This window comes from Pseudochaenichthys georgianus, chromosome 6, assembly GCF_902827115.2.
Source record: "Pseudochaenichthys georgianus chromosome 6, fPseGeo1.2, whole genome shotgun sequence".
Taxonomy (NCBI): domain Eukaryota; kingdom Metazoa; phylum Chordata; class Actinopteri; order Perciformes; family Channichthyidae; genus Pseudochaenichthys; species Pseudochaenichthys georgianus.
The window spans coordinates 31,123,147-31,146,618 of NC_047508.1; the positions used below are offsets into that span (position 1 = coordinate 31,123,147).

The following is a 23,472-nucleotide window of genomic DNA, read 5'->3' on the forward strand; positions in this document are numbered from 1 at the left end:
GGTTGGTGTTTTTGTGATAGTGGTGGTAGTGCTAGGTTTCTCCGTGAATGTAACAGAAGTAGTGCTGGGATTTTCTGTGGGTGTCGTAGCTGTGTGCACAATCAAAGGTTCTGTTAATGGCGTTGTTTTAGCAACTGTATTTGTTCTAACTTCCAGGGTTGTTGTGGTGGGTTTTTCCGTGGGTATCGTGGTAGGATTTTCTGTTATCGTGGTTGGTGGTTTTGTGATGGTGGTGGTAGTAGTGGTAGGTTTCTCATAGAATGTTACAGCAGTAAGGCTGGGATTTTCTGTGGGGGTTGTGGTGTAACACTTGTAAACACAACACTTCACTCGTATTTCATAGTCCAAACATATAGGAGGAGGTGGACTTTGGTCTTTGTTATGACAGATTAGTCCATCTGTTGGGTTGCATGTTACTTTTTGAAGTAATTCGTCCAATGTTACATTTGGATAACGTTTTGCTCTACATTCTATTTCTAAAGGTTTTCTGCAAACACTCAAATCTAGATCCTTAATTTGTTCAATTGGTTCATAATCTCCACTATCTTGGGAAGGGTCAGGGTATTTATTGTTGTTCCAATATGACCACTTACAATCATAGTCACAGCTAGTCGTGCTGGTATTTTCAGTGACTGTAGTGGTGGGTTTTTCCGTGGTTATGGTAGCTTTAGTGCTGGGATTTTCTGTGCGTATTGTGGTGGGTTTTTCGGTAACTTGAGTGGTTGTGGTTGGTTTTTCTGTGATTTTGGTGGTTGTGGTGGGTTTTTCCGTGGGTATCGTGGTAGGATTTTCTGTTATCGTGGTTGGTGGTTTTGTGATGGTGGTGGTAGTAGTGGTAGGTTTCTCATAGAATGTAACAGCAGTAAGGCTGGGATTTTCTGTGGGGGTTGTGGTGTAACACTTGAAAACACAACACTTCACTCGTATTTCATAGTCCAAACATATAGGAGGAGGTGGACTTTGGTCTTTGTTATGACAGATTAGTCCATCTGTTGGGTTGCATATTACTTTTTGAAGTAATTCGTCCAACGTTGAATTTGGATAACGTTTTGCTCTACATTCTATTTCTAAAGGTTTTCTGCAAACACTCAAATCTAGATCCTTAATTTTTTCAATTGGTTCATAATCTCCACTATCTTGGGAAGGGTCAGGGTATTTATTGTTGTTCCAATATGACCACTTACAATCATAGTCACAGCTAGTCGTGCTGGGATTTTCAGTGACTGTAGTGGTAGTGGTGGGTTTTTCCGTGGTTATGGTAGCTTTAGTGCTGGGATTTTCTGTGCGTATTGTGGTGGGTTTTTCGGTAACTTGAGTGGTTGTGGTTGGTTTTTCTGTGATTTTGGTGGTTGTGGTGGGTTTTTCCGTGGGTATCGTGGTAGGATTTTCTGTTATCGTGGTTGGTGGTTTTGTGATGGTGGTGGTAGTAGTGGTAGGTTTCTCATAGAATGTAACAGCAGTAAGGCTGGGATTTTCTGTGGGGGTTGTGGTGTAACACTTGTAAACACAACACTTCACTCGTATTTCATAGTCCAAACATATAGGAGGAGGTGGACTTTGGTCTTTGTTATGACAGATTAGTCCATCTGTTGGGTTGCATGTTACTTTTTGAAGTAATTCGTCCAACGTTGAATTTGGATAACGTTTTGCTCTACATTCTATTTCTAAAGGTTTTCTGCAAACACTCAAATCTAGATCCTTAATTTTTTCAATTGGTTCATAATCTCCACTATCTTGGGAAGGGTCAGGGTATTTATTGTTGTTCCAATAAGACCACTTACAATCATAGTCACAGCTAGTAGTGCTGGGATTTTCAGTGACTGTAATGGTTGTGGTAGGTTTTTCTGTGAATGTTGATGTTGTGCTGGATTTTACTGTGACAGTGGTAGCTTTGGAGATGGTTCTTGATGATGATAGAACTGTTGTTTTAGACCTTGTTGAAGCCGTTGGCATAGAGATTGTCTGAATCGTTGTCACAGCCTCAGTTGTAATACTTGAATGAGGAGACATTTGTGATGTTGCTGTGGTAGGATGTTGTGTGGTTGTTCTTGGTTTTTCTGTAATGGCCAAAAACAAATTGGATTTAATCATAAGGTTGACTTTAAAAGGTTCAAAATATTTTATTCAACACCTATTCCTCTCAAAAGTCTCTTACCACTGGTAAAATTAAATGTTATGGATGGTGCAGTTGTAGAGCAAGTCTCTGTGGTTCTGATAATATCTCCTTTTTCTCCACAAACAGCCTTTAAACAGGTTCCATTTCCATCATGTGTCTCATAGACAGTCTCTCCATACTTGTAAATATGCCCGTTATAGTAACAATTGCAAGCTGTAAAAAAAAAACATTTATTAAAGGATTATCACAATCTTATGATTTAATAGATTCATACAATTACCTTTCTCATTAAACTTTATTCTGTGATCAATTAAAGGAATGATCATAGCGAAACTTACCTAGATTATCATAGTAGCACTTCACTTTTGTTGAAGAACATTTACTAAAAGGTAAATAAAAAAAATAATATGTTTAAAAATAATACATTAACATATAGGCAACCATTTTGATATTGGTGCCCAGATCTTTTTGTTTTTTCCTTCCCTGCCCACAGGTTTGGTATCTTGTTAACCTACAATGTGCCCAGCTGGAAGAAAACGTGCGTTATGTCATGAATGTAGGCATCGCCAATTGTGTTCTATAAACTTTATTTTATTTAACTAAAAAATGCTATTTATTTATGCTTTTCTTTGTTTTTCTCTTTTAGTCTTCATTTTATTGACCAGCTAAAATAAGATAATGACGCCAAGAGAGAATAACAAGTTAGCCTATACTGATCTTCTTTATTAACTGTATACCAGTGATTCTATTAACAGCCATTTGAAGGAGACGTTTATCTGTTTTATGAGCATTTTGTAATTGCCGTGGTGCGCACTGTGAAGGTCCGTGATGTGATTAAGACATGGCAGAACCTGTGTAAATAGCTGTCCTATTAATAATAAATAGTTATTCCAAATGTGTACCACAGCATGAGGCATGCCTTTAATAGTATGCACAGTTTCATACAAACATTGCCAATGTGTCTCCATCCAAAACACCAGGTCTCCTAGGCAACAAATACAGATGCCATTGTTTAAAGAGCCTGACCAAAGTACTGATTAGAGCTCCTCCTTTTATATGAAAATAAAGGTACATGTGAGGCTGTGATAAGCAACATGAGATTGTTCATGATTGTATGGCAACTTTTATTGTTCCCTAAAAACAAGAGAAGTATTTGAGGATAATGGCTATTTTATAGTACAAAGGTTAAGCAACTCTTTAGTAACACAATTAACAGACAACACGTGACAGTAGGATCTTCAACTTATTCAGAAAAATGATTTTACTTCAAAGAAAGAAATAAGAAATAATTGCTATTGCTGAAATAAAATAATTTGCATACAGTAGTCACTATAGCTAGCTCCTTCATACATCCAGGCCTTATTTCAACCATCTACTCGAGCACGTGCACTACGCTCGGCATCAGCCAATAGACTTGCTACTCCATCACTGCGAGTGGGACCCAGCTACCCCTCAAAAACACGCCTGTTTGCTATCCTGACTCCTAAATTGAGGGATGAACTCCCCATTGACATCAGGACAGCAAAAACTCTGCATATCTTCCGTCGCAAACTATTTACGCTTCTATTTCGACTGTACCTTGGAAATTAAGTTATTGCTGAAAAAAAAACTTTAGGTAACTTCAACTTAGGCCTTGTATCTGATTCACCAGCACTTACTATGGTATAATCTTGCGTGAAGTAAATATATCTGCACTTTCCTTGTTGTTCCTGTTTGTTTCTTTATGATTTTTGCCCTTATTGTAAGTCACTTTGGATAAAAGCGTCAGCTAAATGATATGTAATGTATGTGATGTAAATCTGAACAGCATGAATAAATTATATTGTGTATATTGCTGCCTTACACTATCTGTTGTGAAAACAGTTCAAGTGATATCATTTACTTTTGCACCAATGCATCATTAATAACATGGAAAGTGACTTACCAGTTGTGACAGTTATCTTTTGAAGGCCAAAGCTTCCCTTCTTCATGGTGATTCCCTTCGTCATCATAACAGCCACATTCCTTATTTGACACACACTTCATGTCATCCTCTTCGAAATAAGGTCGTTCAGGCGGGCAATTTGGATAGCAGCCTTAAAAAATTAAATGTTACTGTAAAAAATGCTGTACTACCACAGAAAAGGTACATATTGGAACTAGTCTAAACCATGTTAGAATATCTGAGTGGTGAAACTGTATGAAAAAAACAAATATTCAACTCTGTATTTACAAACTTAGAGAGACATACATTTTTACTTTAATTTCTACCTACCTTCTAATGCTGGAATGTGGTTGAAGAATTCTCCCGAGGGATTTCTGCATGTCTTCATACATGGTTTTCCACAAGGCTTATAGTGCCATTCACACTCTCCATCAGGGTTGTAAAAATCACAGAATATAGCTAATGAAACAAAAGAAAATAGAAAATAAATAATAACAACGTACAAGAAAAGATTACTATATAGTGAATCAAATCTGTAAAAGGATATGAGAGTCAGGCTTTATTTGTAAATTCAACAATTTAAATGACAAAGGGGATGCTGACAAAAGGTGATGCAGTACGGTATATTTCTTGTTCATCGTCTCACAGAAACACCAATAAAAAACTTACGGCAGATTTTGGGAGTTCTCCATCTCACACACACTCCGGCCTCGTTACAGGCTGCTGCGTAGGCTGCGACAGCAGAGCAGAAACATTCACAATCTCCTCCTGTGTTGCAGGAACACGTGTCTCTCACACAGGCTTCATAATGGTTTTTTGGATCCACCTTTTGAACAAAGCAATTGTAAATGTAAATACACTCTATTTATCTATCTATCTATCTATCTATCTATCTACCTATCTTAGTTAATTGGCAGTTCTCTTACCTTCGAATGGCAACTAGCAAATACTTTAGTATTGATAATGTCGCAGTGTTTTGATGCCCATGCCTTCCTGTATGAGTACATACTGCAGGGATCTTTTGCTGTGTTTGCATTAGGGCAATTAGGTGACACTTTCCAGCTGTTTCCGAACTCAAGGGCGTCAACCACAACTCCTTTGTTTCTGGTGGTAAAATCGTTCTTGATATTTCCATCGTAATTCCCACACAGACCACAGACTTTTCCCTGGGAATAGTAAGCGAGATATAGTTAATTTATATTGTTGCATTAATGAGGGGGCATCCTTATTATCATTTAGCCGAACAACTGTATATCTCGTCACCCACCTTGAAATTTGACTTGAGTTTGATCATGAGTGTTGTCCTCTTATTCCACATAAGAACAAGTCCATTCTTTGCCTCAATGACAAGATAAATACCCATAGTGTGGACCTTATATGGTATGTCTTCCCCTTTGCTTTGTTTGATAACTCTGACACTTTCCTCTGAAAGAACGATTTCGTTGTTCTGAAAAAGCAAAAGAACATACTCTTTTGTAATTCTTCAATGTTATTTTCAATATTCAAAAAATGCATTTCAAATGTATACCATAATAATGAAATATAGTGTTAAGTACCCCTAAGTAAAGCTTGATAGCAGTGGAGCAAATGGTTTCGCTCCCACCGCATGGGATGCTCTCTGTTAGGACCCTAAAGGTGCCATTCATGTCTTCTCCACAGTAATCCTGCAAGATATTGATGATTATATTACAAGACAGACTTTTGACAAACTGATAAGACTGAATATAGGTCAGTGCAATACCTGAGTGAAGATGTAGCTACAGTCCCCATTAAAGGAGAATTTCTTCTCATCAAAAGTGATGTAATTGCTCTTTCCATATATGGTGCAGAATCCACCACACTCATGATCTGTACAAGTCCATTTTCTGCTTTTGCAAGTACTATAGGTAAATGAAGTTATGTTAAGTTATATATCCGCAAAGACATTTTAAGACATTAATTGATTTTTTTCCCACCAAGCCAGATATATATCATGCATCACTAAAAAAAACACAACAGTGAATTGACACAGCGCTATTTTAGTATGAAAACAATGAAAGGACTCACCAGGTATTGCAGTTTACAGTGACATTTTCTCCAGAATGAAAGGAATCTCCATTATATGTGCAGGGGCAGTTCTGTTCCTTTATGCAGCCTCCTTTACCATCAAACACCAGGCCAGCTGGGCATACACATCCTGACATACAATGTGTACTGGCCTATACAATGTAACAGCAAAGTATTTAACATGTCATCCTGCTGCTTTACTGTAGGACACATTTATAGAACATTTGGTAACACTTTCCAAGAAACTCATGTCTATACAGCATTCAATATCATACTTAGTGCAGTACAATCTGATTTTGGCACCTTATACTTAGTTAATAAGTAAGCGGAATATATCGCATATTAAAAATAATTTTATAAAGTAACATTCTGTATCACATTACTTCATAATTGCTGCTCACTCACTGGATTTACTTATGTTGCTATTTTTTTATCATATTTTATTCCAATTCCCATAGTTTGAATCCATTGTATTTTTTTTTTAATTGCATAATGATCATTGTGATAACATTTGTTTAGTTTCAGATAATAAAGCATTGATGAGTCTTTGATTATCTGATTATCTTCGTATTTGTTAGCCTTTACTTGTAGTCAGCGCATCAGCTAACAATTATATCATGATTGTGTGCAACCTTATACAGATTAAGCTAAAAGCATGTTATTGATGTTTGTAAGACAGTATTCCTTTTTCAGAAACTTCAAATAAAAAATGTGGTATCATACATTAGAGCAGTTCTCTATCAGTCTTTATAACTGGCTAAGGATAATGTCCTGAGCAACCCAAGACTGAGATTCTTCTCTTAAACATTGATTGACCCGAAATACTAAAGTATTATGATACTTGACAAAATGCTTTAAAATGTGTTATTATTACTAATCCTGTTTAAACCTATTTTAGTGCTTATATAATTATGAATATACAGTGCGAAAAAAAACCCTGACCCATTATAAGTATATAAAAATGTATTATAGAGATGGTAGTCATAGAATATTCAACAGTAGTCATGAACCACAATATAATCTTACACATGTGTCTGTGTCCAGAGTCTGGCAGCTCTTTTGACACTCGGATCCCTTCTCCCGTGGCTTTGAGCTGGAGCAGTTGAAGTAAACCATCGGCTTTTTGCATGCTGATGACAATGATAGTGTGTTAGAAATTACACCACTGAAGGCTTGGTGTAGCTCATACTGTGCTTTGCAACAGAAGGAATATTAAGATGAGTGATGGTACCTACATTCTTCTATTCCTTCACAATTCAGTGTTCCACTAAGGCACATGCTGAAATGTATAGAACACACAAAGTTAAAACTTGCTAGTTTCTGCTCAATTTCTTGTTAATGAAGAAACAGTGGTTTACGACAGTGGTCTCAAACATGTCTGGCCTTTAGGATGTGTAGTTCTCTTATGTCCAAATCAAGGTTACACACTTTGGCTAACTTGGTTGTCCAGGAGAGCTGGTGACTATTTAGCACATACTGAGCTGACAGGTCAAGGGTTTGGATTTAGGGATAAAACCAAAGCCTTGAGAGAAAATATCTACTTGTGGGAAACTGCACTTGTAAAATCAAAAATAAACCCTGCGCTAGATAAACATTAGACTTTAATATATGACAAATTGGACCTATCAGCTTACTTAAAACAATAAAATAAAACAATCATACGAAAATATTGTTTTGCTGCAATATTAAAGGACATTTTGAAATCCTCACCAGGTTTTTCCATTGACTGTGATGGATTGCTTTGGGCGCACCAGCGTGTCTCCCACCTGGCAAGAGCATTGTGAGGCTGGCACACACTGATCCCGGTCATTCAGGAAAGTTCCTTTGGCACAGCCGCAGCCATCCATTGGGGTAAACTCAATGCCACATGTTAAGTCTGACTGACTAAGAGAGCGGCAGGTGCGACGACAGCTTGTCATTTCGTATTCATACACAAAAGTAGCAGGGCAGCCAGTTGTGTAGTGCTCTTTTCAAAGGAAACAGGTTCACTTGTTTAAATATTATAAATGAATAAGGATTTTTTTTATTTCACATTTGAAAGTTTGGGTTTAACTTACGGCAAATGGTGTTCCTCCATCCTTGCAACAGGATGCCTTCAGCAGCGCATGCATGGACATAAGAGGATATAGCAGCACACATGCACTCTTCACTGCTATGACCGGCACAGGTGTCATAAATACAAGACTGCAGAGAGAAATGTTAAGTATGTAAAATAACCCTAACACATGAACACATAGATTAGACTGCAGACAAAAACAAGATCTGCTTACTTCCTGATAGTCTTCTGGGTTTATTTCAGTATGACACTTTGCAAAAATCCCTTTTGGGTCTGACAGCATCCCACACCAGTGCTTGGCATAATTCTCTACAAACAAAAATAAACATATTTATTTGGGTACATTGAGAAAATGATATTGAAATATAAAGTACTATGTATGTGACCTACCTTTGTCTATGCTCGATGTGCAGGGGTACCCAATTATGTTTGTAGCATCTGGGCAACTTGGCTTAGTCTTCCATGTGTTCACAAATGCCCACGCTGTTCCCTCAATCAATCCATTTGTGGTTCTGAAGTCATCAGCTTCTACATCATTAAAATCTCCACAAATACCTGGACAAGATAATGATTCCTTAACACTTAATAAAACATTCATTGCAAAATGTGGATGTTTTACACTATTACTATAAGAAGTATAACAAACCCATGAGTTTTCCTTTATTTCGAACACTGGCTTTGATGTAGACCTGCATAATGGGTTTTAGCTGAATCTCAAGATCAAGCCCGTATTTGGTGTGGATTACAATGAAGAATGTCGATGGGCTGAAGACTGTTATGTCATCTGTGGGGGGAAACACACGTTTTTCATTATGAATAAAGAGACTGTTTAGTTTATTTGAGCAAACTTAATTATATGTAACACTGAACAAACTGAAAAGTTGAGTTTAATTAAATGTATGTCAACACATTTCACAAAACTGTATTAGGTTAGGTGAAAGCAATTATATTAAAGGGGACTTATCATGCAAAATGCACTTTTTGTTGTCTTTTATACATAAATAGGTGTCCCCGGTGTGTCACGGAACTCACACAGCGTCAGAAAAATAACACCTTCTCTTTTTTCCTCTGTACCCAAATCTCTAAAAACGGGGGAACAATGGAGCTGATCCAGATTTGCGTCTGATATGATGTAATATCGGCAATGCGGACCCACGGCCCTATCAGAAACGTTGCTATCAGAAACAATGCCCGACTGTTTTCGACGTAATATGGTCTTTGTTTACATTAGCAAGCATCGCAAAGCTTTATAACCAGAATCAGCACTTTAGTAACAGGAAGTGAAATCGAGGGATATGACGCATGGCTAGAATGGGTGATCTGTTTAGTATTTTGAGCAAAACACTTCAAAACACTTCATAGTTTATATATTTTTAATATCTGAGACCTATGTTATAGCCTAAAAATAGTATGATAATTGACCTTTAAGTTGGACCAATTTAAACTTAAAATGAATGCTTTCAAGTAACCTAATACAGTTTTGTTAAATTTGTTGTCATAATGCGTTTATTAAAGTCAACATTTCATTTTTTCCCATGCATGACTTACTAGAAAATAATAGCTCACCCATGAAAAGAGGCAACGGAGTTCTCATTGTGTTATATATAACATGTCCGTTAGCTTGCACTACAATCTTCTGCAGTGGGAAACAAATACAATATTTCAAAAACTTCTGGGTAAATATAAACTTTTTCAACAGATAAGAAATGGAGAAGATCATATACATATGTTTTTCTTTATTAAGAGAAAACCATAACACACTGTACCATGTTTTGAGGCAGGTTTAGGGTGACTGCTGCCAGGCAAGTTGATTTTTTTGATATTTCACATTTGACAAGGTCACCATGGACACTGAAAGTCCCATTAGCTTCCTGAAGTCAAGAAGATACAAATGCACATGGTTACAATTGGTTTGCTTATTTACAAAGATTGCGATCTTTTTTAAAGGATGATAACATTTAAATATGAATGCCTCACCTTGGAGAGGACATAAGAGCAGTCTCCATGGAAAGTATACATTTTATCATCATAAGTGGAGATGTGGGAGCCCCCCAGTATGGAGCAGATACCTGGACAGTCCATATCCATACATTTCCACTGACCCTGGGTACAGGTGCTGCAAACAGAGTTCACTAAATCAAACAAATCAGCTTGAATACAAATTTGAAAATGATATTCAAGTAAACTATTACCATTTTTGACATGTCCTTGAGTATGATTCTCCTGGTTTGTATGACTTGCCCTCGTATGTGCAGGAGCATTTGTCAAAAGCAACACACCCACTTTGTGTTATGTCATCAAAGACAGTCCCTTAAGAAAAACATAATGACATTATTAGTCAGGTCTGTGAAGTAAACTGCAAACCCCATTTATAATTTGTACACAATATTTCATTTAAACGGTAACACATTTTTTTGTTTTTTACAATGGATATTTTCTTAATACACTCTCTGATGTAACAACTGTATACTCAGGCAAACCCAAATGAAGGCAGATTTCATGGTAAAAAAACCACAACTAAAAACGATTAAAAAGCAATACAAGTTTACAAATATTTTGAATCAACACAAACTGCGTTGAATCCACCTAATTTAGATGTCTTTGTCCATGGCCTGACAACTTTCACCATTTATTTTAATGGCAATGCACATGTAAAGCCAAACTAGGGACAAGAGTTGAAAATTGACCAACCACAAACATCAGACATTAAACCGGAGTATACCTTTGCACTACATTATACTACACAGTTGTATATGACACGTAATTTAAGCTATGTCCAATGTAGTATCTCAACTGGGAGCTGACAAATGTAAACTTCACTTCATTAACAACATTACCTCAGTATTTGTAGACAACTAACTTATTGACTGCAATTTAACAGCATGAATTATTAATTATGCACACAAATATCAAAAGTCAAGAGCCAAAAAAAGGTATATAAAAATAATGAAAAAATCACTTGTGTAAAATGAGTAAACCCTTTAACATTTCAGTTTTTCCCCCTAAGTTTGTGGAAAGAAAACTTACCAGATGGACAGAAGCATCCGTCTAGGCAGTGATCCTCACATACTTCGCTTCTCTGGTGGTTGCTGCAGGTGTCAGTACAAGGACTACCACATTCTTGATACTCCATGTTAAAAGGGCAGGTTTTTGCTATTAAAAAAAAATGTTATTTAGAAACAGTGATTTTGAAATAATGACATACAAAAGATGATCTAAATGTTCTGATTGCTGTTCTTACCACACATTTGTGCAGTCTTCCATTTGTGTGGTGTCCCGCCTGCATGAGCGCACTGACGGGAGTACTCTGATATGGTCGAACACAAGCATGTGGTACTGCTGTTACATCTGCAAATGTCCTTCACACACGCTCTGATGAAAGAGTCCTTATCAATCAGGTTATTACAGCTGAGGAAAGCAGGGCCTGACAGCAAGTTCGAGCAGAGGTCGATCTGGGGGTCAAAGTATATATTGTATTTAAATTGTACCTACATTTAATTTAATAATAATAATATTAATAATAATAACAGGAAAAAGAAGAAGAAGAAGAAGAAGAAGAAGAAGAAGAAGAAGAAGAAGAAGAAGAAGAAGAAGAAGAAGAAGAAGAAGAAGAAGAAGAAGAAGAAGAAGAAGAAGAAGAAGAAGAAATGCAACATATTTAACCTGTTAAGCCCGAACACAGCTACACTTACACACACTTACACACACACACAGCTACACTTACACACACACACAACACACACACACACACACACACACACACACACACACACACACACACACACACACACACACACACACACACACACACACACACACACACACACCACACACACACACACACACACACACACACACACACACACACACACACACACACACACACACACACACACACACACACACACACACACACACACACACACACACCACACACACACACACACACACACACTCACTCACACACACAAACATATTTTTAACATTTTTTAACAATTTTTTTTTTTTACATTTTTTTGTTTGTTTTTTGGGTGGAATGAATACCTAGAGTGATGATTCAATGTAATACAATGATTTGTATAGTCTGGTACCTGAAAAAGGTCAAATGGCACTGATGGAACCAAATGTGCCCAAAGCTTATTCCGCCTGGACTTTATTTTCATAAACCTCTCTAAAAAGGTGAAATGTCACTTGTTTTGCCTCAATCTTGATACAGGTTACTTATTATATGTTATACTTTGGATTCCTAAAGCTTTTAGGCTACTAACCCATCATTCAAGGTTGGTCTTCACTATAAGTAATGGGTTTTCTTTAGGCAGAGACAGGAATTTTTTTGCTATGTTCCATCTGAATTTACTCTGACACAGAACAATCTATATTGATTCTGACACTTCTACATCCAACTCACAGATGTAACCTTGCTTTGATAACAATTATTCATATAAACCTTTTAAAAGTGAAGTTATAGTCATTTGTTCTGGGAATGTCATTTTCGAGCCTGAAACTTTAAAAACAGGCTCGGGGTTTAACAGGTTAAACAAAGGTAAATACACATTAAAAAGACAGTAGATGATATAAGTGAAAGGTCATTTGAGTTGTTTGAGAATTCTTTTAAGCAAATTGACATACTTGATTTTCACAGGTCTGTTTGTCTTGAGCGGAGCTTTTTTCACAGTCTTCGGTAGGACCATTGACTTTCCAGGTCTCCTCAAAATAATCAAGGCTTACAGTCTTCCCTGCCGGAACAAGAGGTTTTATTTGAGCAAATGTAAAGATTTTGTGCAGATTGGTTTGCGCTTTACTATTTAGTATATACCTTCTTTAAAGAACTCATCATAAACCTGGACTCCGTTGTAGTCACCGCACAGGCCACAGGTCTGGTTCTTGAATTTAACATCCAGCTCAACCTAGAAAACATTACAATTATTTTTATTTTATCATTATGCACATTTTCAGAAATAACTTCCTTTGACTTGCTACGGATTTATTCTTTATGTCTATTGAATCAATTCTAAAAAGTGAATGCTTTCATTTGATTATTTTCCTTAGTTATCAAAATATCTTTCAAAATCAATATGAGTTATAATTTGTGCAATAGAAAGCACATGATAAATGCACTTACCCAGAGTGCGTCTTCTTCATTCCACATGATGACCACGCCCAACTTTGCCTCGATTTTGACATAGGAGACAGTCCTTTCGGCTGTAATGCCATACCGGCTGAATGGTAAAGTGAAACTAAAGGGGGACAAAAACAAATCATCACAGTTAGATGACATCAACCATCACTGCAACCCGTATATCAGCTGATATTGGAAAGTGGTTTTGACAACAGACTCACTGTTCATTATTGACTTTGATGGAAGTCTTGTCTAATTCCACTTCAGCCCCGTCCAGTCTCATGGTGACCCTCTTTATGATGGGGACCCCATTTATCACCTGCCGTTGGAACTGAATGTTAAAATGTTCGTAGGTTCCCTTACACTGGGACGCAAGGATGTAGTTGCAAGGTGAGGGAAGCTGGAAGAAATCTCCATCGAACGTCTTGAAATGATGGTTTCCCCATGTACTGCAGATCTTTTCATTGTGAGCTGGTCTCAATTCTAGATTATGGAGACAAATAACATTTTAGTGGAAACTGAAAATGATGTTTGTTTTGTTATCTCTCATCTTCAAACAAAAAAGACAAATCACCTGTAATTACTGGCATTTGGCGCATGGTCTGAACTATGACTGAAAAAAAAGACACATGATCAATATTGTCAGAAAAAGACGCTGTTGATATTTGTATTATACAGTATGCACATGAAAAACATCAACACTTTTTCAGAATAACAGAAAGAAAACATCTAAAAAAACACATCTAGTTGTTAATTTCACTACTCTTTGTTCATTTGCATCTGCAGTTCTTTTTAAGTATAAAAAAATCCCTCATTTACATATTTTAACACCATATCAACTATTGAATAAAAAAACTTTTTAACTAAAGGATAAAGAGTAACACAAAATATATAAAGATAGACTTATTAATGCAGGTAATCAGCTGGTGATGTTTAATGCTGATGTATTAATATGCTGTTATTAAATTATACAATATGCTCCAACAGCTGTTACCCCAAACCCAATTCTTCCCAGGATAGGGTCCTTTTTACTTTACGGTTAGATTTGATATACGCTGCTCTCTCTGTGTAAATTGAGATTACATACCGGTGCCGGCGGCAGGTGGTAAAAGGCAGATAGTGAGCCATGGTATCACCAATTCGAGAAGCATCTCGGCTGCTCTCATGATCCTCATCCTGCTCCTGACCGGGATGGCTGAACCAACTGATCCTACTCGAAAAAATATCATGTAATATAGTTCATTGGGTGTTTGCAGTTAAGGAGGGGTCTCATAGACATTTTGGGTGTCAGCCATTGTGGTCATTTTCACTAGTAAGATCACACCCATGAAGAGCTTATCACAACATTTCATCCTCATGTGCCTCCATCATAGTAGTGAATCAGTCACTCTCAGTCTGCATAGTTTTTTGTTGAATTTTGATCTTTGATACATTTACCAATCTTATGTTAACATAAGTTCTATAAGTAAGAACTATATTGTATCAACTGACATATACTATAGTTGTCCTGTTACCTCTTAGACTAATTAAGTGTACTTTTCTCACTGGTCCATGGCATTTTAAGAAGTGCGTTGTGCCTCCCAATCTGTTAAGTACATGTTAACATTCACTTCCTTCAACAATGATCAAACATTGTGCAACTATTTAGAGACCGTTAACATGGGTACTGACAGTATAGCATCTACCTTTTCTAACAGCTGATGTAGCCCATCTCTGAATGGCTTCAATCAATTATTTGAATAACATTTTGGAGCCATTTAATTATATGTTGTATTACCCCCTTTTGAAAATGCAGAGAGTTTTGTAATGTTCCCTCCTTCCTGCTTCAATAGAAGAATGGGCATTTAGAATGAAATGTTCAAATCATTTTTATTTGTTCGTTACATCAATATCAGATAGAGATGGTAGAACAAATATGATTAAAGACAGTTTTGTTAACAAAACATTCCCTCAAGGTAGACAGTGTTCTTGTGTGTTGTAACAGCGCTTTCTTAATTGTCCATGTATACAGAGCTGTCATGCAAACAGAAAGCCTTACTCTGACACAAAGCAAACAGAAACGCTTGCCCTGATGCACAACAAACAGAAACTTGTCAAGACCTTTTAACCATTCAGGGTGAACTGGGGACTAGACAGAAAAAGGGTCTCTCTATATCTTCAATTCTTTTTCAGAGGTTCTCTGTCGATTCAGGCTCCTTCAGATTCTCTGTATGTGTTATTAACTAAAACTAAATACAGTCAGTATTCTTAGGTCTGTAGGTAATTGTTTGTAATTAATAAAAGCTTGACGCAAACAAGACAACAATGAGACATAAATCGAGTTGCCTACAGCAGGAGCAAGAATGCTGCATAGCTGCTGCTGCTTCAGAGTACCTAAAGATAGCAAAGACAGGTTGATTAAAACCTACATAAACCATGTCTAAACTTTTTTAATAGTCCAAAACCTAATGGATTTGTCACTGTTTAGAGGAAAGATAAATATTAGTAATCCTTACTTGGTGAAAGTGTTGCACGTTCCTTCACAATATGGTATTGCTACCTCATTGTATGACTGACAGCCCTTGTGCATAACAAATGTCTTTGTGGAAACAGTCTTGCAGCCCTTCTCCCTCTCCAAACCTTTTAGAAACAGACACACAATTATAACCATTTTCCTTAGAGGACCACAGAGTGAAATATGTTTTCAAACGTCATACTGTACCTGATCATTAACAGTATTTATTTATTTATTTTCAGAATGTTAACCCTTTAAATAACAGTTTACTTACATAATGCTCATTACAGTATGTTTTATCAAATGTGTATATGTACATCACATGCTATTAAGATCCGTATAATAAATGCTAAGTCAATGACAAACAACATGATTGATGCATTTTTGTTTTTTGAACAAAAATCCAGGGACATTTGGTGAAGAAAACCAGAAAATTAATAAATGTATTTGATATGGCTTCATATGGTGTAAATATAGTTACAATTTCAGTTCTGAAGTCAGGGCTGTGATATAATAATGCATGGTATTATGCTATAGTGGCTGTGGGATCAAACATTCAGATTTTCCTTAAGGGTCTGACTGTAGGTTATATATATATATATATATATATATAATATATATAATTGTATGCAATATTGAACAACTTCTAATTCAAACATTTCATTTTGAAGGCATCTACTTTCTGTCCAAGACTAAAGAAAATGTCACACTCACACATTTTACAACAGCCATCTGCTGAAGTCTGAACTGTGCCCTGCAGAGAAATAAATTGACATGATTTGTTTTAACATATGGTCTCAGAAACACAAACAATTCTGTGTCATCAGTTAAAATTGATAAATGATACTTACAGGTAGGCAGTTGCTCTGTTGAAATGATGGGCACACAATATGGGAATTGAACGTCGTTAAAGTATCACCAACCTCAACACAGGTGTAATGCTGACACTTATTCTCAGGTGGTGACCAGGTATCTCCTGGCTCAGAAGAGAGAAGGATGTACACACAAACACGCACGCACACACGCACGCACACACACACACACACACACACACACACACACACACACACACACACACACGCGCGCGCGCACACACACACACACACACACACACACACACACACACACACACACACACACACACACACACACACACACACACACACACACACACACACACGACGAAGTCGGATTATGGACAGATATAAATAACTATATACTATATTATGATGTAAGGTAGTAGCCAGAAGAGATGATCCAATATACCTTCAAGAGTCGTTTAGTTTCGTTTAGACTGACAACACAGTGGTTCTGCACACATTTTCCACAGCACTCATCTGAATCAGGTTCCAGATATTCATATCCCTAAGGGAAAGGGTGAATTTAAGTTGCAGAAGTAGAGTCCAGTTCACTCTTACAGAAAACAAAGTGAGAAAAACTACATGTATAAAATGTATTGTGTGTATTTGCAAAATAGGTGTAATTTCACTTACCATGCCACAGTCTGTTTTACATTTCTGCAATTCACATGTTATCTTGAATAGTTTAGAATCTTGGTCCACCTCATTGGTACAGAGACAATCCTGGCATGGTGCTACAGGAACTAAAGAGCCAGGCTAGCAAATAAAGAAGACATTTATTCATACTTGTGTTTTAGCCATACAGAACATGTTCAGCAGAAATTATAATGTCAGAAGTTGTACAGTATATTAACAAATCATTATTTATATATAAATATACGTATATAGACTGTATGTACAATAATTACATATTTGCATTTCTTATTTACCTGGTATTCAGAGTTTTTGTGGACACATACTCTTTTTGGTTCTAGAAAAGAGTAAGACAAATTAAATCGTATCACAATCATCTTTAGCTTTTATTTTACATTAAAACTATTACAAAATAATGATCTCACCACATATACGTTCTGGACAGCATTTTCCCTCAGGAACACTGACAACTGGAATATATCCTACAGGACAGTTCATGTTTGTAGGTGGGCAAGTGTTGCTGTGACATTCTGTGGAGAAGATAAAACGGTGAAAGAAAATAGTTAATAGCCATGAATATACTTATCAATATGTATCATTTTCTAAACTCTGGAGGACAAGTGTAAAGTGTAAACTTCTTCCGACCCCTTTTCGGATGTGTAATTAGCTAAAGCTTTGTTGTTTATTGATATCAGACAATGATACTACAGATTATTCAATTATTAATTAAATATTTCGTTTTGTTATTGCATTCATTTGTATAGTACTGTATCATGTCTGTATCATCTTTTGTTTCATTTGTATTTTCTTTGGTTTTACACGCTCGAAAGATAAATACAAATAAAAATAAACTAAACAAACATGCATTGATGCTATATGACATACCACAAACAAAGGCAGAACAGCAGGGGTCTGATGGATTAGTTGTGTTGATAAGGACAAACCCGGGACCCATGCAGCTTGTAACCGGTGCAGTTGGGCACTCTTTAGGCTTGCAAGAGACAGTCTTGGTGGACTCGCCACAGATGCAGCTTTGGCATTTGTACTCAAACCGCTCATTGAACTAGAAGAATGAAACAAAGTTATGAGTTAATTGTCTTTTGCAAGTAAATAACTTTGTTTGGGATTTCAAATTAAAATGAATACAAGACTCACCTCACGAGGATTTCCCTCAGGATCAAGACATCCTGTTGGAAAATGGTCACTTAATGAGTAATACGATAGACTCTGCTCAACGAAAATATTTCAGAATATACAACACACTTACCGCACTTATCAACACATATGCCAGACTCCTTGTTAAATAGTTTCATTCCATCAGGACAAAAGCAGCCCTCAGTAGTGTAGTTCATTCTTGGTTCATTAGAACTGTAATATTAAATCAAGATAGAACATTTAGTTTGCTCTATTTCTTTTGGATCTCTAAAACATAGTACATTTAATACACTGTATGTTGCAACTATGTTGTTCACAACCAAATAGCTATTGCTACCATCCATTATGATCTTCCTCTCAGGAAATCTAATGTGCTGTAAAATTAACTTTTTGATTAAACTTACTTGTCTTCACAAGCTGGCTGTTCTGCAGGACCACATGGCTTGTAAACTTTGTTTGAAGGGCAGTCACTTTCTGTGAGTGAAAAAACATAATAAATACATAAATAAAAAGCATCAATAGCAGTGCATCGCAACACCCCTAGCAGTATAATAAAATGCACAACAGTCTGTTCAAATTGTGCTGGATGCAACAAAATTAAGAAGGCGCTTCCTTCCTTGGTTCCTCTGATCTACGAATGTACAGTAAAAACAATGAGGAGTTGCCTACCACACAAAGTGGTGTGGTTTCTCCAGTACAGGCAAACCCCAGCCTGCGCACAGGCAGCAGCATAAGTCTGCAGACTTGTGCACTCCACTGCTGGGTTGGAAACATGACAGCTGTCAAAAACAGAACCTTGGTAGAAATTGTCAGGAGAGACAACTGGATGGCACGCTTCAAAGACTCTGTGAAAGTAAAACACACACCAAAACCTCACAATGGTGTTTTAAATACAGTATGTGAAATGTATGCTGATGAATGTGAACTTTCCAATTTAGATTGGAAAACGTGTACCTGCTCTTAAGAAGGTGACATATGGAGTCTGGCTTGCAGGGAGTTACAATTGGTGGAGGTCCAGGTTTATTGGTGGGTGGTACAGATGGTATTTGGCAGTCAGGTTGTTCAATGTGTTTTGCCAAAAGTCGGCCATCACTGCACAATCTTCGACCAGCTGACCTCCAGGCAACTTGCAGTCATCAGCCTGGTTGTTATTGCATGTGCCTGATGGTAGAGTGGCAAAACACTTAATATTACAGTTTGCAAACAAATAAATGATTTGTTCTTACCACAATGCCCCTGTGTGTTGCTGCCAAAGTCACTATATGGAAGGGTGACACTAAAGCCAGTTATACCAAATGTAATGACCACTTTAAGTCGAGGGATTTCCAGAACCAAGTTGATGCCAGTATCCAGGATCTTAACACCTTGTTGGGCATAAGGTAGTTTCAGACGTATCCCATTTTTATGTGCCTACAAGGAGAAAAAGGGAATCAAGTATACAGTGTCAAAATAAAAATAATCTATACATTGTGACTAAGCATTCATCAATGACATTGCACCTATTTTACAGTCATCTACATAAGTATTTCTGGTTGGCCTTTAAGAACAAAAAAACAAATATGCATTTATCTATATATATAGATTTACCTCCAGCTGCACTGCTCCAAGAAGGTTATGATTAATGAGTGTGAAAACTTCGGATTGGAATGATATAATTATTGATCGCGGACAAGAAACATCTTCAGTGGGATCACAATAGACATTGTCAATATAAATGTTCAACTTATGTTTTGGGGAAATCTCTTCCATCAAAACGTAAGTACAGTTTCCTTGATAACTGTAGAATAATCCATCAAATGTGATGTAATGAGGATCTCCCCAGCCTTCACATAAACCTGAAAAAAAATACAGTTCAAAAGTTGAAATCATTTTAAACAGAAAAGAAACCAGTTATTATATTAATCCTTTAACTACAGAATGGCTTACAGTCAGAAACGTAAAGCTTGCAGCATTTGTATTCATCATCCACAAGAACTGGTTTCTTTCCGTTGGCACACGTGATCATCTCAAGGTGTGGACATTCATATGGAACGATTTCAATGGTGTTGTTCTCAATGCATTTAGCCATAGTGCAGTTACATAATAAGAACATCTAATTTTGCTGATGGAAGGAGGAACAATTATTGAAATCAGTATTGTGCAATAAATGCAAGTATAGATTTTAACGTGCAAGATACATTAAGATTCTTTCTGCTACATCCCATTCAGGGCAGGTAGGTATAGAAGTCGTGGGTGTCGTTGTTGGCATGGTTGTGGTTGAGCAAAGTACAGGCTCCTTGTGAATCTCACAAATATCCGAACAAATCATTGTGAGACATATATTGGATCCGATGTGTTCGATGCCTGGTATGACCTCCCCTAAAATTGGGAATAAAGATAAGGAATTGATTAAACTGTGGAAACCCTTACAATAACCTTTGAGAACTCAAAGAAAGTATAGTTGTACTTTTTTCTTACCTGGCCTATAATGACTTCCATTAAATATACAGAAACATTCTGTAGTTGCACTGATCATTTCTTGAGTTGGTGGCATTGCTGGCGTTGATAAAGTGGGGCCACTTTCAGGTATTGTCGTTATGGTTGGTGTTTCAGCTTTAGTTGTAGGTTCAGATGGTGGGGTTGTGGATGCTGTGGTTGTAGTTGATGTTCCAGTTGTTGTAGTGGTAGGATTAGTTGGTGTGGTTGGGGTTGGTGTTTCAGCTGTTGGTGGGGTTGTAGATGCTGTGGTTGTGGTTGGTGTTTCAGTTGTTGTAGTGGGTTTAGTTGGTGGGGTTGTAGATGCTGTGGTGGTGGTTGGTGTTGCAGTTGTTGTTGCAGTTGTTGTAGTGGGTTCAGGGGGTGGGGATGTAGATTCTGTAGTTTTGGTTGGTTTTTCAGTTGTTGTAGTGGGTTTAGTTGGTGTGGTTGTAGATGCTGTGGTTGTGGTTGGTGTTTTAACTGTAGAAGTGGGTTCAATAGGTGGGGTGGTCAATTCAGTGGTTGTAGTTGGTGTTGCAGTTCTTGTAGTGGGTTCAGGGGGTGGGGTTGTAGATGCTGTGGTTGTGGTTGGTGTTTGAGTTGTTGTAGTGGGTTCAATAGTTGGGGTTGTAGATGCTGTGGTTGGTTTTGCAGTTGTTGTAGTGGGTTCAGTGGGTGGGGTTGTGGATTCCGTGGTTGTAGTTGGTGTTGCAGGTGTTGTAGTGGGTTCAGGGGGTGGGGTTATAGATTCTGCAGTGTTTGTTGGTGTTTCAGTTGTTGTTGTTGTTGTAGTTGTTGTTGTTGTTGTTGTTGTTGTTGTTGTTGTTGTTATGGGTTTAGTTGATGGGGTTGTTGATTCAGTGGTTGTAGTTGGTGTTGCAGTTGTTGTTGTAGTGGGTTCAGTGGGTGGGGTTGTAGATGCTGTGGTTGTGGTTGGTGTTTGAGTTGTTGTAGTGCAGTGTTTCTCAAACTTTTTCATACCAAGGACCACTTAACCAATAAAAAAACACTCGCGGACCACCTAACTCCACAAATATCCCAAAAACACATCGTTTTTTTACAAATCGCCTGAAAATGGTACAAGCAAGTGGCAACATGTGTGATGAAGGTGTTTATCTGGGCTATATCATGCAATCGAAAGTGAAACTTAAGCTCGCTCCATTGCGGAGATATTCCCGCGAGAGTGCGGAAAACTTAAATTAATTAATTTATTTCAAATGTGAAATTTTACCAATATACTCACGGACCACTAGGGGGCGCCCACGGACCACCAGTGGTCCGCGGACCATACTTTGAGAAGCACTGTTGTAGTGGGTTCAATAGGTGGGGTTGTCGATGCAGTGGTTGTAGTTGGTGTTGCAGTTGTTGTTGTTGTTGTTGTTGTAGTGGGTTCAATTGCTGGGGTTGTAGATTCTGTGGTTGTGCTTGGTGTTTCAGTTGTTGTAGTGGGCTCACATGTATCTACTTCACAACATACTCTGATCTTATAGTTGAGACATTTCTGTGGAGGTCTTAATTGGTCCTCCTTTCTACATATTAAACCGACTCCTAGATCACAAGAAACCTGTTGGCCAGTCTCATTTACAAATTTGATCGATGTCCACGTCAGGCTGATTTGTTACTCTACATTCAATTTCTATGGCGAATTTCACACATTTGTATACCACTATTTGTGATGTTCTCATACGTTTCCCAGTCACTCTTGTCCTCTAATGGGTTATGCACATCGTACCAATCTGACCACTCACATGTTTTAATACAAGGTGTAGTGGATTCATTTGGTGGGGTTATATATGTTGTGGTAGTGGCTGGTGTTTCATTTGTTGTTGTAGTGGGTTCAGTTGGTGGGGTTGTAGATGCTGTGGTTGTTGTGGGTGCTACAGTTGTTGTAGTAGGTTCAGTGGGTGGGGTTGTCGATTCTGTGGTTGTTGTGGGTGCTACAGTTGTTGTAGTGGGTTCAGTGGGTGGGGTTGTCGATTCTGTGGTTGTTGTGGGTGCTACAGTTGTTGTAGTAGGTTCAGTGGGTGGGGTTGTAGATTCTGTGGTGGTGGTTGGTGTTTGAGTTATTATAGTGGGTTCAGTGGGTGGGGTTGTAGATTCTGTGGTTGGTGCTACAGTTGTTGTAGTGGATTCAGTGGGTGGGGTTGTAGATTCTGTGGTGGTGGTTGGTGTTTCAGTTGTTGTAGTAGGTTCAGTGGGTAGGGTTGTAGATTCTGTGGTTGTTGTGGGTGCTACAGTTGTTGTAGTGGGTTCAGTGGGTGGGTTTGTAGATTCTGTGGTGGTGGTTGGTGTTTCAGTTGTAGTAGTAGGTTCAGTGGGTGGGGTTGTAGATGCTGTGGTAGTGGTTGGTGTTGAAGTTGTTGTAGTGGGTTCAGTGAGTGGGGTTGTAGATTCTGTGATGGTTGTTGTGGGTGCTACAGTTGTTGTAGTGGGTTCAGTGAGTGGGGTTGTAGATTCTGTGATGGTTGTTGTGGGTGCTACAGTTGTTGTAGTGGGTTCAGTGGGTGGGGTTGTAGATTCTGTGGTGGTGGTTGGTGTTTCAGTTGTAGTAGTAGGTTCAGTGGGTGGGGTTGTAGATTCTGTGGTTGTTGTTGGTTCGGTTGGTGTTGTAA

General features: G+C 37.7%; 2 protein-coding genes across 2 annotated transcripts in view; both read right to left on the minus strand.

Annotated features, from left to right (window-relative positions):
* LOC117448492 (mucin-2-like) overlaps positions 1-23,472 on the minus strand; it is a gene marked incomplete at its 3' end in the record, with an annotated part of 37,067 nt that overhangs the window by 1,937 nt on the left and 11,658 nt on the right. Inside the window, 31 exon segments of the mRNA XM_071203410.1 lie at positions 468-1,475; positions 2,455-2,498; positions 4,041-4,191; positions 4,371-4,499; positions 4,710-4,866; positions 4,967-5,206; positions 5,308-5,510; positions 5,569-5,704; positions 5,782-5,920; positions 6,087-6,238; positions 7,113-7,216; positions 7,322-7,365; positions 7,797-8,052; positions 8,144-8,270; positions 8,357-8,451; positions 8,533-8,697; positions 8,789-8,926; positions 9,709-9,778; positions 9,909-10,013; positions 10,120-10,258; positions 10,335-10,452; positions 11,170-11,295; positions 11,384-11,566; positions 12,959-13,049; positions 13,265-13,379; positions 14,349-14,471; positions 20,581-20,761; positions 20,861-21,561; positions 22,273-22,448; positions 22,450-22,509; positions 22,511-22,917. Coding sequence (XP_071059511.1) covers positions 468-1,475; positions 2,455-2,498; positions 4,041-4,191; positions 4,371-4,499; positions 4,710-4,866; positions 4,967-5,206; positions 5,308-5,510; positions 5,569-5,704; positions 5,782-5,920; positions 6,087-6,238; positions 7,113-7,216; positions 7,322-7,365; positions 7,797-8,052; positions 8,144-8,270; positions 8,357-8,451; positions 8,533-8,697; positions 8,789-8,926; positions 9,709-9,778; positions 9,909-10,013; positions 10,120-10,258; positions 10,335-10,452; positions 11,170-11,295; positions 11,384-11,566; positions 12,959-13,049; positions 13,265-13,379; positions 14,349-14,471; positions 20,581-20,761; positions 20,861-21,561; positions 22,273-22,448; positions 22,450-22,509; positions 22,511-22,917 — 5,883 coding nt within the window.
* LOC117447757 (intestinal mucin-like protein) lies at positions 15,225-20,518 on the minus strand. The gene is given in 18 exon segments (XM_034084639.1): positions 15,225-15,634; positions 15,757-15,880; positions 16,470-16,509; positions 16,607-16,735; positions 17,022-17,120; positions 17,249-17,371; positions 17,545-17,585; positions 17,674-17,778; positions 18,134-18,311; positions 18,404-18,435; positions 18,516-18,616; positions 18,808-18,877; positions 19,073-19,248; positions 19,358-19,478; positions 19,481-19,564; positions 19,630-19,813; positions 19,991-20,238; positions 20,330-20,518. Coding segments are annotated over 18 exon segments (2,121 nt in total). The 5' UTR covers positions 20,496-20,518; the 3' UTR covers positions 15,225-15,534.